The sequence below is a fragment of the Myxine glutinosa genome, chromosome 4 (genome assembly GCF_964187855.1).
Source record: "Myxine glutinosa chromosome 4, kmMyxGlut1.1, whole genome shotgun sequence".
Classification (NCBI taxonomy): domain Eukaryota; kingdom Metazoa; phylum Chordata; class Myxini; order Myxiniformes; family Myxinidae; genus Myxine; species Myxine glutinosa.
Window position 1 is genome coordinate 101,936,184 of NC_136264.1, and position 13,506 is coordinate 101,949,689.

General features: G+C 42.1%; 1 protein-coding gene across 3 annotated transcripts in view; it reads left to right on the forward strand.

Annotated features, from left to right (window-relative positions):
• The window catches only part of LOC137425053 (cellular tumor antigen p53), an 88,134-nt gene extending 76,323 nt beyond the window's left edge, over positions 1–11,811 (forward strand). For all 3 annotated transcript variants that reach the window (XM_078776235.1, XM_078776236.1, XM_078776237.1), the window contains 8 exons: positions 1,037–1,217; positions 1,419–1,534; positions 2,332–2,441; positions 2,730–2,932; positions 3,305–3,402; positions 3,581–3,705; positions 6,648–8,839; positions 8,908–11,811. In XM_078776235.1, coding sequence (XP_078632361.1) covers positions 1,037–1,217; positions 1,419–1,534; positions 2,332–2,441; positions 2,730–2,932; positions 3,305–3,402; positions 3,581–3,705; positions 6,648–6,696 — 882 coding nt within the window. In that variant the 3' untranslated portion in view covers positions 6,697–8,839; positions 8,908–11,811. The remainder of the gene's footprint in view (positions 1–1,036; positions 1,218–1,418; positions 1,535–2,331; positions 2,442–2,729; positions 2,933–3,304; positions 3,403–3,580; positions 3,706–6,647; positions 8,840–8,907) is intronic.
• The last annotated feature ends 1,695 nt before the right edge of the window (positions 11,812–13,506 follow it).

Here is a 13,506-nt window from a genome sequence, read left to right on the forward strand (position 1 = left end):
TATTTTTCATTTATTTTCAGTTTGTTTTTAAAATTGGCTGCCTTTTTATTTAATTGTGTATAACAGATTTTGATTTGTAACCTACATCCTGACACAGCTATAAACTGTCACCTTGATGTTTCACACTCAGAGCGAGGCATCAATGCGTGTTCCGTCCCTCAAATTGACGTTAGGCTGGGTGTCCTAGCTACCATCATTTATTGGTTGATGCTAAAGATCCTGCAGTGTTCTTCGTAAAGAGAAGGCGAGCTATCGCCGAAACCCAGGCTAAATTCAAAATTCCTGTCACCCTCAGTCGAGTATCCAGCATCAGAGTGGAGATGCGTCCAGGATTGTAAACATTGTCATAAAAAACTGCTTTGACAGAATTGACACTCTATAATCTATATAGAGAATACATGAATGAATAAATGAATGAATATGAATGAATGATCGTTTTAAGGCCATTTTCCCCGCTGGAGCGGGGGTTAGCCTTGCGGGCCCCATGACAATCATGGTTCCCTGTTTGAGGCAATGTTTTTATGGCCGGATGCCCTTCCTGACGCCAACCCTTGGTCACGCTCTTACGATGCACAGGGATACGGTGTACCTATTCTAAACCGGGGTACACACCGGGATCATTCATCCCAGCAAGCTGGTACTCAATTTGCCGACCTCGGAAGGATGACAGGCTGAGTCAACCCCCCTGGCGGTAATTTTAGCGATCGACCGGGATTCGAACCCAGGATCCTGGGATCCCAAGCCGGCACCCTAACCGCTAAGCCAACATCAGGGTTGTACCTTCGTGCGTACTATGCTGAATGAATAAATGAATGGATGAATGAAAATAAACTATATTCAGAATATTACACAATATTGATATTTGTATGGATAAATGAGTGAGTGAATGGATTTTTAGGCTATGTTTACATTCTCCATATAGGTATTTAACAAGAGGAGATTGTATAAGGAGGAGGTGGAAAATTCATAAGTATCAATATCACAATTCAAAAAAAATTCCTGACACCATGGTGTTCATTTCTCACCACATTTACAGTATTCGTCAGACCTATGCAAACTGTACTGTCAGCTGGGCAAGACGTGTCCCGTGCAGCTGTGCGTTAGCGGCGCTCCACCACCCGGTGCCTTCCTGCGTACTATGCCGATATACCGCAAGGCTGAGCACGTCCTGGAGGTGGTGCGACGTTGTCCCACACACCAGCTCAGCGAAAGCACTGGTACAGATGTACTGTACGAGAGGCAATATTAGGAGTTATCTGGGTTCTGTTGAGGTCATCAATATTATTTATCTTCTCATTGGGGAAGAGAGGGAGGAGGGGAAAGATGGGAGAAATAAAGATATATTGTTATTTTTCTTTATAACAAAAATCCCAACCCTGGTGTTATGTTTCTTAACTTTCGCCTTGTTCTGTTCATAGATCAACGGGCTCCGTGTAGCCATCTGATAAGGGTTGAGGGAAGTCCAAATGCTTTGTACATGGAGGACGCACAAACAAATCGGCAGAGTGTCATTATCCCATATGCCAATCCACAGGTAGGCATAATGCTGATGCTTCCAGCAATGTTTCCTTTTAGGCTTCTTTTACAAAATGGTTATCAAAATATATTTGTGTAGAACAATGTGCATACATATTAAAGATATTGAGCAATTTTCAAAGTCCTATACATCCTACTTGGTATAAGGTGGTTGGGTGTCATCCTAGAGGTCCTACTTGGGGTAAGGTTGTTGGGTGTCATCCTAGAGGTCCTACTTGGTGTCAGATGGTTGGGTGACATCCTCGAAGTTCTACTTGGTGTAAGGTGGCTGGGTGTCACCCTAGAGGTCTTATTTGGTGTAAGGTGGTTGGGTGTCATCCTAGAAGTCCTACTTGGTGTAAGGTGGCTGGGTGTCACCCTAGAGGTCTTACTTGGTGTAAGGTGGTTGGGTGTCAACTCAAGAGTTCCGACCTGGTATAAGATGGTTGGGTGTCACCCTAGAGGTCTTACTTGGTGTAGGGTGGTTGGGTGTCATCTCAAGAGGTCCGACCTGGTGTAAGATGGTTGGGTGTCATCCTGGAAGTCCTACTTGGTGTAAGGTGGTTAGAAGTCATCCTAGAGGTCCTACTTGATAAAGGCGGTTGGGTGCCAGCCACATTGTTGGGTGCATGAAAAAACAAACAAAAACAAAAGTTTACATATACAGATTATTAAGTACATATGTAAACCAAATCGTAAATGGCAGAGTTCCCTGTCCTTTGAATAATTTATCAAGGGTATTTATGCTGCTGGCAAGGAAAGCGACCTTTTCCAGTAGAGCGAGCCTGTGTCCTGTTTACTCCTTTCTGCTTCCAGGTTGGAACAGACTTCACGAAGGTTCATTACAACTTTATGTGTAACAGCAGCTGTGTGGGCGGCATGAACAGACGTCCCATTACCACCATTATTACTCTGGAAACGCAGACGTATGTCTTAACCACTTCCCTTGAATTTTGATTGCATCTGATATGTAGCCGAAACTTTGTTACATGAGCATACTTTCATTTTTAAGTCCAAATGATGTTGGGATTTTCCCCATTAACCCGCCATCACCATTTATTGACAATATCATCGTTTGTCACCATCGTTTAACTGTCCGAAGTATTTTAAAGGATTAAAGGTGCAAAGAACCATGGCTTGTGTGTACATCATGTCCTTGCATTTTGGACGTGGCCATGAAAGCACATTTACATTGCCCCCACTCTTTCTTACAGTGGACAAGTTTTGGGACGGCGGTCATTCGAGGTGCGTGTCTGTGCCTGTCCGGGACGTGACCGGCAGACTGATGAAAAGCAATTCTATCGATTGTCCCGGGAAAGACTGGCCATCGCATCATCTTCGGAAGAGCAGCTGGATCAGGAAGAAACACGGGAGCAAATGAAGACCCCAAATATGGGAGAAAAGATCCACAGGCCGAGTGAGTTCTGGGACTTGATGAATAACGACTCCTGAAGAGTTGTCCTAGTCTTTCGGATTAGAAATCTGGTAGCAGTATTCTGTATTTTTTTTTTTCAAATATTTTGGTGATTAGCATGAACAGGTCGAGGATGGGACTTGTTTGTACATTACAAACTCTTCCCTTCACCTGTCAACAGCTGTACTTGTCTTATGTCATGTGATGTAATTGCTGTTCTCTGGTGATGGTGTAGGGATGCAGTATAAGCTCAATTGGCAGAAGTGTGTCTTACATCAACCTTTCCTTACAGAACCATAGTTCTGATATACAGTAGGTTAACATTATTTTCATAAGTAAAAGTTGTATAAGGCATGTTCATTCCTCTGCCTACAGATCCAAACTTGAAACGACAAATCAAAGCCGTGCTGAGCAATGGGAAGAAAGTTAAGACTGAGAAGTGTTGTGACAGTGATGAAGTTTTCCTAATTGCAGTAAGTTTTTGTTTTATTCCAACCGCTTCTCAAAAGCCATTACAGAATCCCTGTAATTTTGTACCTTTGGCACTTTTTTAAACCATCTTCATAGATGTTTTTAGCATTTTGTCTCTCGCCATGCTCCCTTTCCTGCCACCCTGCTTTTTGTTCCTCCATTTTTGTTTTTACATTATAGGTAAAGGGACGAGAGGCTTATGAATACCTCATGCAGATCAAGGAGAAGTTTGAGCTTTCGCAACAAGTTCCTCTTCATGCAGTTGATCAGTACAAGCAGCAACAAAAACAACTTTTGCAACAAGCGTAAGTACCTCACTTGATTATATTTATCAATGGTGTAGTTGACATTCTAAGGACACTGAACTGGCATCACCGACGTTGTAGATTCCTATCTAACTGGGGCATTGTAGATTTAGATTCTAAAGTTTTAGATAGCTAAAGATAATTTAGATAATTCTAAAGTTGTAGATTCTAAAGTTGTAGATTCTAAAGTATTGATTTTTCTCAGATTATAAGCACTCGGGAGCCAACCTAACTCCAGGGGACTTAAATATTGATACTACTTTTCAAAAATCACAGCTGACTTACTGATTACATTCAAATAAAAGTAAAATACCTGCCTTGACTGATCTGGCCTAATCTGGAATTGGTCCATATTTTGTAATTGGTTGAAGTACCCTGTGAAATGGCCTAGTAAGCCACGAATTGAGACTTGGGATGGGAACTAAATGATGCCTTTAAAGAGACATGCCACTCATTTGCCATTGAAAGAGTTTTATGTTTCTTTGCAAGATCGAGGCTCATGGAAGAGCAAGGTGATGGATGGTACGAGCTGACTGTGGGGCAACACAGTTGGATATAATAAGCAAGGGAATGAACGAATAGGAAACAGGAGGGGAGGAAACTAGAACCTGCAAGTAAGAAGGTTGGGTTAGGAAGGTTTCACGTCAACTCAAACTTTGTTTTAATTCCAAAATAAACAGAACAAGTAGTCCAAGGACTAGAAAAAAGTTAGGTTTCATCGAGATTAAACAAAATGTATTGGTATTGATGATAAAATGTAAAACTAACAGTGAAAGTAATATAAAATAATCACATAACAAGAAAGACGTCGTGCAGAGCATGATACTTGCGAAATCCACTCCCCCTCCGCCTAAAAAAATTGCCAGGGATACATCAAATTGTTCATTTCATTAAGATTCAAATTGACAATCTTAATCAAAGCTCGGGTCAATCGGATTAAAATTGATTATTTTTCAGATGAAAATTTAGATCATAATGGTTTGACCTTGAGTTGACCTTTGACCTTTTGAATTCAAAAATTGTTGTTTTCCCAATTCAGCGATACACAATGCAATTTTCTTCAATCTACAGGTTAATCAGATGAAAATTGCTGATTTTTTCAAATGAAAATGGATGATTTTAAGAGTTTGACCTTGAGTTGACCTTTTGACCTCAAAAATAGTTGCTTTCTCAATTCAGTGACGCAGTAGGCAATTGCTGTTTAAATTTCAAGTTGATAGAATGAAAATGGACAATTTTTCAGATGAAAATTGATGATTTTAGAAGTTTGTCCTTGAGTTGACCTTTGATTTTTTTTGACAACAAAATTAGTTCGTTTTTCCAATTCTGTGATGTACTACACAATTGCTCTTTAAATTTCAGTTTAATCGGATGAAAATTGGCGATTTTCGAAATTTTACCTTGAGTTTTTGATCTTTTGACCTCAAAATAGTTGGTTTCCCAATTTAGTGATTCAATAGTCAAATGCTGTTCTCAACATTCAAGTCGATCGATGAAAAATGACTTTTAGAAATTTGACCTCAAGATGACCTTTGACCCCAAAAACAAAAGACTTCTTCCTTATGACCAACTCTACCATTTGGTGAAGTTTAGTGAAGATTGGTTTAAAATTGTGACCTGTAGACGATTGACAGACAAACAGATAATTGGTTATTCCCTCCAGTCACAGGTGAGAGATGTGATTTGTTTTTTTGTACACACACACACACACACACACACACACACACACACACACACACACACACACACACACACACACACACACACACACACACACAAACACACACACACACACATACACACACACACACACACAATCATGAGGTCAGCTGGATGCTTATTTATTTATCTGTTTTTTTTAATCAAAATGTCTCCAGATATTAGCTTGGTTTCCAGAAGCTTGTGATTTGTGATTTGGTTTTTGTACTCACACACACACACACATACACACACACACACACACACACACACACACACACACACACACACACACACACACACACACAATCATGAGGTCAGCTGGATGCTTATTTATTTATCTGTTTTTTTAAATCAAAATGTCTCCAGATATTAGCTTGGTTTCCAGAAGCTTGTGATTTGGTTTTTGTACTCATACACACACACACACACACACACACACACACACACACACACACACACACACACACACACACACACACACACACACACACACACAATCATGAGGTCAGCTGGATGCTTATTTATTTTTCTGTTTTTTAAATCAAAATGTCTCCAGCTTGCTTTCCAGAAGCTTGGCATCCAAATCCTTAATACTTTTGCCTTCAGCTAGATTTGAACCCAACAGTTATGGGATGCTGTTCAAGTACTCTCACTTAACTTCTCACTACATTTTTTAAAGGATTATAGTAATATTATTTGAGAGTTTGTCAGGGATTGTGAAGGGGTACTGTGATTATCTCTGTGTTCTCGTCTAGGATTTATTTACGACCCTATTACAAACTGTCGTATTGGTGTTTCGTAGGCAGGTTGCACATCAAAAGTGTGCCGTCCTTCAGATGGATGTTGAATTATGTGTTTCATATTGATAGTATTAGTTGATGGATGATAAAAATCCCACGGTGTCTATCACAAAGAGTATGCGAGGTATCATTGGCACTCTGGTTAAATTCAAAATTCCTGTCCAAATCAGCCCTAATAGAACGTCCGGTCTGGCCAGCTGGTTAATGAAGACTTAGACAAAAAACTTTCCCCGACCGATCCTCACAAGGTGGGATATGGTGGGGCAGTCGTAGTAGTAGTAGTAATAGTAGTCGTAGTACCGGATGTATGTACCTTTTCTGGATACCAGGTGTCAGTTTGTCAACACCTATTCGCACATGTATCACCTTTTGGTGCACTATCTTACGAGCTCACTTGAAACAGTGCCCCACTGACCTCTTTCCACCCTTTTTGTTTTACAGACTCATGGACTGGAAAAAAGGAGATGGCAAAAATCATTCACAAGCATAAACTCAGGGCTCGAATACTTTTTTTTTTTTAAATTATGTTTTGTGCTTTATTGCTGTCATGTTTGTTTAAAATATATTATAGTTTTAAAGCATTAAGTTTCTCGTACTTTGTTTCGATAGAGTTAGTGATTTAGAAATGCGTAATGTAGTGGTAAGACTTGGTTTGCAAATGATTACTTTGGGACCATGCAGGCAAGTGTGTCAAAGTGTATAGACAGAAAAGTGGACAAATATGCACATTCCGCTCATATCCAATATTGATTACCCTGTTAACCACATTCCTGGGTTTACCTGAATGTGGTGTGGGAGAGAATTTTGAGATGTTGAAATTGTGGTTCGGTGTGTTGCAGTCTCTGTCAAAAGCAAATGCAGCTGTTACACAGAATCAGTCATTGAAATGCATTCAGAGGAAGGAATCATGTCGAGAAAGCGAAACGGCATTGGGAGCTGCATGAGAGCAGAGAGGTTCGGGTACAAATTGGGGTTTCCTTTGTTATCCCTACACATGAGCCTCGCTAATGCTTTCCAGTCTACAGATGGTGACATCCTTACACCATGTCTCCTCACCACTCACGTGAAGAGCTGAAATAGGGGCTGCAGTCTTTTCACTGGTCCACAAGTGTTCAACAAGAGTTGGGTGTTTGCCACATCTTGGAGACCCCATCACCTTGAAGCATCATTAGCGCTTCCTCATACGGATGCTGAACCCTGTACAATCTGTGCTATGTCTGAATGTTGAGATACCGGTGCTGTTTTTTACCATCTGATCACTGCAGCACAAGTATCCCCTGCCATCCTCAGTGCTGGATTAACCTTTTGTGTGCCTGATGCCAAACAAATTTTTGGGCCCTCATTTGGTAAAGTATTGTAAAAGACATGAGATAAACACATAAATTGTCTTTAACACAGCACACAGCTGAACAGGTTTTATTTACAGTATTCACCAATTGAAGTTGAAGATGGAGGTGACCGCCATTAGGGTACTTGCAATAGTTATTTACCTGTAAGGGTTTTTTTATTTTTTATTCTGTGTTCGGCAAAAAGGATTTCATCAGCAACAGCATGTCTGCGCTGTCGGATGATTTGCCAATAAGCAATGAAACCGGCCCAGCGGCTGAAGGGGTGTGTAGCATTTGGATTCTCATGGATGTGCTACTCATGAATGTCTTCACAGCTGTAGAGCAACTCGGGTAGTGTTTTAAAGGGCAAAGGCTTTTGGGTAGCATTTCATGGTTGCTTTATGCAACTTCTTTGGCTGGAAGAGCAAGCATCCTCTGTCTTCCAAACTGTGCATCCTCTTGTTCCAAAGTTATGCCAGATGCAGCCTGGGTATCCTATGTCGTTCCAAGTGAATCCTTGCAAAACCTTGAGAAGAGCCATCGGTGTAGGCTGGACCCACCAGAGTATCAATGGCACACTCATTACCGTTATCACCAGGAGTCAAAGGCACAGTTGCTTCATTAACAGTCAAGGTTGGAAGCACTGGTACTGAAGTAACTGCTTATACAATGAAGTTTCGCTTTATTTTCATCCAATTCTGCTTTACGCTTGTGTTTCTGGGCGCCGCTTCAATGTTTTTTCTATCTCTAGTTCTCTTCTAAATGACCTCTCCCACTCTACGTCTCACGCGCACCTGAAACAGCTTGTGCACTGGAACATGCGGCGTTTATACTGCGATGGAACGTACACCGTTTACAATGCAGTGAAGTCACCAGTAAATGACTGCAGTGCAGAACTAAAATGTAAACTACGACAATATGATTATGTGGTGCTTAAAATAGATATACACCTTTTAAAGTTTTTTCCGTACCAATTTTGGTCGTTATAGGCCCCTTCTGAGTGTGGGCTTAGCACCATTGTAAACCCGGCGATGGCCATCCTTCGTACAAGCTTCCATCATGACACCACTTCGCTGCCCAGGTAATCCTGGTCCTATTTCCACATTTATATCCATGTATTTCCTCAGTCTGCCGCTGAAAAGAGGATTCACACTTTTATACTTATAGGCCTAAACAACAGCCATGACCTCTCCTTGTCCTTCCCAGACCATATTTGAAAGCTGGCCTCCAAAGGCAGCCGCAGACATCCTGTCATCTGTGCATCATCTGTGCATCATCATGTCATTATAAAGCAAGCCACAGACTGCGCATTTGAAAGCCACAGACTGCCACAGAAAGCCACAGAAAGCCACAGACTGCCACAGACTGCGCAGACTGCGCTCCATCCCCTGTTGTTCCAAACTAAAGCAATCTGCCGACTGGGTTTCCTCTGTTGTTCCAAACGAAAGCCAGCTGCAGACTGGGCATCTTCTTTTCTTCCAAACTAAAGCCAGCTGCAGACTAGGCATCCCCTGTCGTTCCAAGTGAATGCTTGCAAAAGTAGAACTACTCAGACCTTTGTCTGTAGCTCAGGGGAGTACTGCTCTCACTTTGGGTTAGTACTCCAACATCATGACTGTCTTTCCTGGATTTTTTGGAATCAAAAGTTCTCCACATTATTGGTATCTCCCATGATGAGAGAGAAGCACAAGGCTTGTTGCTCTCACGTTGCAGACAGATTGATAGCGTGTTTCTTTTTGACGCCATAAAAACATTGCCTCAAACAGGGAACCATGATTGTCATGGGGCCCGCAAGGCTAACCCCCGCTCTAGCGGGGAAAATGGCCTTAAAAACGATCATTCATTCTGGTCTTTTTTCCTCTACACTCTCAGGCCTCCAACACTACCCAGCTCCTCAAGGATGCACATTCTTTCAGTAACCCCACTTGGTTAATCTCCTAAAATGCAGGCTTACTGTATACCTCAAATCTGTTGTTTCTGTTTTCTCCAATTTATACAACTACCTTCATGATGGTGTTCAATTCCCATCTTCTCTCCAGGGCCTTATTCCTGCACTACTTTGTGAGAGAGGCCAATTGTGTCCCCGCATACAATGGACACACTAAGAAAACTAGAACAGCACTCGGTAGAGCGCATACCTCTGCCAGGCTGAACAGTTTATGTTTTGTATCCCACTGATAGGCCGATCTGGATTCGGACCTGAACCAAAAGCTAATCGGCTTGTTCTTGTCACGTAACCAACTCATCCACCAAGTTTAGTCATAACTCGTCCATAACTTTTTTTTATATCATGTTATATAACGCTTTTCGCCCGATCTCTCAATGGTGAAGAATCACTTGTATTTAAATAATTCTCATATCCGAATCCATATTCAGATCTTCACCAAAATCGAATCTATTTGTCCTTGTCACACACACAACCACCTCTCCACCAAGTTTCACCCAAATATGTCCACAACTTTTTGAGATGTCCTGCTATGTATCGTTCTTGGCCCTATCTCCCAATTGTGAAGAATCACTTAAAATATTCTACTAGCCGGATCCGGATCTTCACTAAAATCGAATCATTTCGTCCATGTCTCATTCCCAACCTCTCTGCCAAATATCGTCCGAATCCGTCCACAAGCTTTTGAGATATCATGTTCACAAACAGACAGACAGGGGTGAAAACATAACCTCCATCCACCTTAGGTGGCGGAGGTAATAATGAGCCTGGGTTGGTTCTGCAGCAATGCAGCATGTATTCGGCCGAGGCCAAGCGGAGGCGAGGGTGTAATTTCCTGATATGTGAAATTACCTGCAACACATGCCGAAAGAAAACAGACGTTTTGGACTGAATGAATGAATGATCGTTTTAAGGCCGTTTTTGCTTTTTTTTTGGCATTTTTGGGGCAGCCATTTTTTGGCATTTTGGGCAGCCATTTGCATTTTTGGACTGCTGGCCACATTTTCCATCCAATCATCATGTAACTTTGTTTAAAAAACCTCCATGGGTAGGCGCTGCTGTGTTGAAAGTCTTGTCTGAATCACTCAAGCAGTTGCGGAAAAACGAATTTTAAGGCGAATAACAGTGAAAAAAATGAGGACGGAAAAAAAAAGTGAGCCAGGGTTCATACAGTCGTGGAAATCCTGGAAAGTCATGGAATTTAACAAAATGCTTTTCCAGACCTGGAAAGTCGTGCACTTTCACTGATTGTTGGTCATGGAAAATCCTGGAAATTGAGAGCGAATGTTATTTTTTTTCAGAATAAAACAAATGTGTACGTTCCCGATAATTGTTCATAAGCCTTTTGGTCCATACTCAGAATGCAATTTCCCATTGACAAATCGCGAAACTGCAGCTCAGGGCAGCTCAACCAATGATTCTCACAGAACGACACCAGCCATTTTTCTTGCAGTAAAACGATCTGTCTCTTTGCCTAAGCACCCTCCATTTCGGGGACATTCCCATTTTTCAATGAGTCGTGAAATGAGAATGTTATTTTTCAAATGTTACTTCACCACGTACAAGTCGTACATATTACGTAAACATCACAAATATGTAGCCCAGGACAGCTCAACGGCTGATTCGCATCTAGGGCCAGGTTTTTCTATCTTGCCTGCTTTGTTCTTTGCAGGCCTTCTGTATCCAGCCCACTGCACTGTCATGTTAACAGTTACCTAATTTGTTTTTCAACTGAAGCAGGATAGTGGTCGACTGTAAATCCTTGATAATTTGCATAATCTTGCTGATGTGTTTTGAGGTAGGGGGTGAGTAAAATACGCCTGTGTGGGGTCATGGAAAAGTCATGGGAAGTCATGGAATTTCAGATACCCAAAATGGTATAAACCCTGTGAAGCTCTCGTGGACACTTATTACTAGTATAAATTTTGTAAGTATCGGATAAGGTGTACGGTTACTTCAAAATATTGAAAAAGGGCCAGCTGAACACCCTCTTCCTGAAGAATGCCCTGTAGCCTGTGCCATGCAAGCACCATCACATGTCCAATGCTTGGGGGACTGTGCATTACAACAGTTCCCTGGCAGCACATTTCATATTCAGTAATGCAAAATGTTTTATTTCATAACCCAAACAATACTGCTTAGATATCCTGTTATTTGACTGTGTTGTTGCTTTTCTTTTTATATTCACACTGGACTTAACATCAAAAGTATTTGCTCACGATTCAAAAGGGCGGTTTTTGTTGTTGTTTTTTGTACTTTTTTGGATGAATGGTTTGGCTATTAACAAAACTTTTATATGCCACAATAAAAATGACAATGAAATGAAAAAAAATGACAACCTGTTTGAGGGATGTGGTGTAATGGGGTCGTGAGGAGGTTTTGCATATGTAACACAATAGCACCTGACCACAGATGTAACTTCGACATTTTCCTACCATCGATTCACAATTGCCTGTCTTCGCATAAGGGGCATGCCGGTCAGAAAGTGTCCCTCCATGGCAAAGTCAAAACCTGGATGAGAAAGTGGAAAGTCATCAAATATACAGCAGAGCAGTGATGGAAAGTCAGGCGAGCACATATGTGCATCAACATGAGTGGATGTGAGTGGACAGAAAGTGCAAAAGATTTATGGGAGACAACATGAAGTGGTGATGGACTGTCATCTTGAAGAACTGGGTGGAAGAGCTTGTGGGTATGCTAAAGGAAGTAATTCCACACTTGAGAGAAAAAGGGGATGAGGGACTGAGGTGAACAGAAAGCATTATACTATGGAGAGTACCAAGGTATGGATTTCTGGTTGTACCAAGGTATGGACTTCTGGTTGTACCAAGGTATGGACTTCTGGTTGTACCAAGGTATGGACTTCTGGTTGTACCAAGGTATGGACTTCTGGTTGTACCAAGGTATGGACTTCTGGTTGTACCAAGGTATGGACTTCTGGTTGTATGCGTGCAACCTTGAGAAACTCACTCGTGGTAGAGAGTGGAACGCTCTGAAAAGCAACATTGGAGGAGACTGCTATGGGAAAGAGAGAGGGATTCTGCCACATTAAATGTACACTTTGGGCTGAGAATGACCAAGTTTGAAAATTTCCTACACTTCCTATTGTACTGGGAGGGTGGGGGGGGCAACTCTTGACAATTGAGGGACTTGACAATTGGCTCTACAGCCAATCCTGAAAAGATTTCCACCCTATCATTGTGTGACCACTTTGAGAGTAGTTTGTCAGGATTCGGACCAGGCACCTGGGCCGGACTAACAACTGTAACCGTATGTTTTGCTTGTCCACCCACAATTTGTGCACACGTGCGGTCCAGTGGCCAAACGTAGGGCCTGTATGTGCAATTAGCACCCAGGCGCCAGGCCCTACTACCCTGTTAGGTTTTGAGAGTGAGAGGTAACTTGACAAAAACGAAAATGTTCTTGGGCCGGCCTCCTCAGGGATCGAGTTGGCCCTCAGGATCATTGAGTCGGCCTTGCCACTCATTGAGTCAACACTGGCGCTCGTTGGTTCAGCACTTGTGGAGTGTGAATCAATGGTTTTTGGGGCATGAGTTAATAAAGGAGTGCATCGCTTCAATACAGCAGGTAAATGTGAATGGGTGTGTTTCTCTGTTCTACTTATAATCTATCCGTGCCTCCTCCATTCCAAATTGTCCCCTCTTTTGTTACTTCCCTGCAGCTCTTGTCTTGGCCCTAATCCCCTCTATTGGCCTGGCCTGATTGGCTGCCATTTCCCGCTCTGTGTCCCGCACCTCCACCAAAGACATTGCCAAACTCTCTTGGTCATCCTCCATTCTAGCCTGGCCCACCTTGATATCGACCCCCAGCCTGTCCTCCATGTTGTCCAGCCTGTCCTCAATTTTACCTGACATTTCTGCTCCCATTTTGTCCTGCTTAGCCTGGCCAGCCTTAATTCCCCCATTTCAGCTTGGCTCTCAAGTTTTGAAACATGGCCATCATAGCTGCAAATTATTGGCTGCTACCTGCTACTTGGTCACTAGGGGTGCTGTGCTCATGAGAGTTT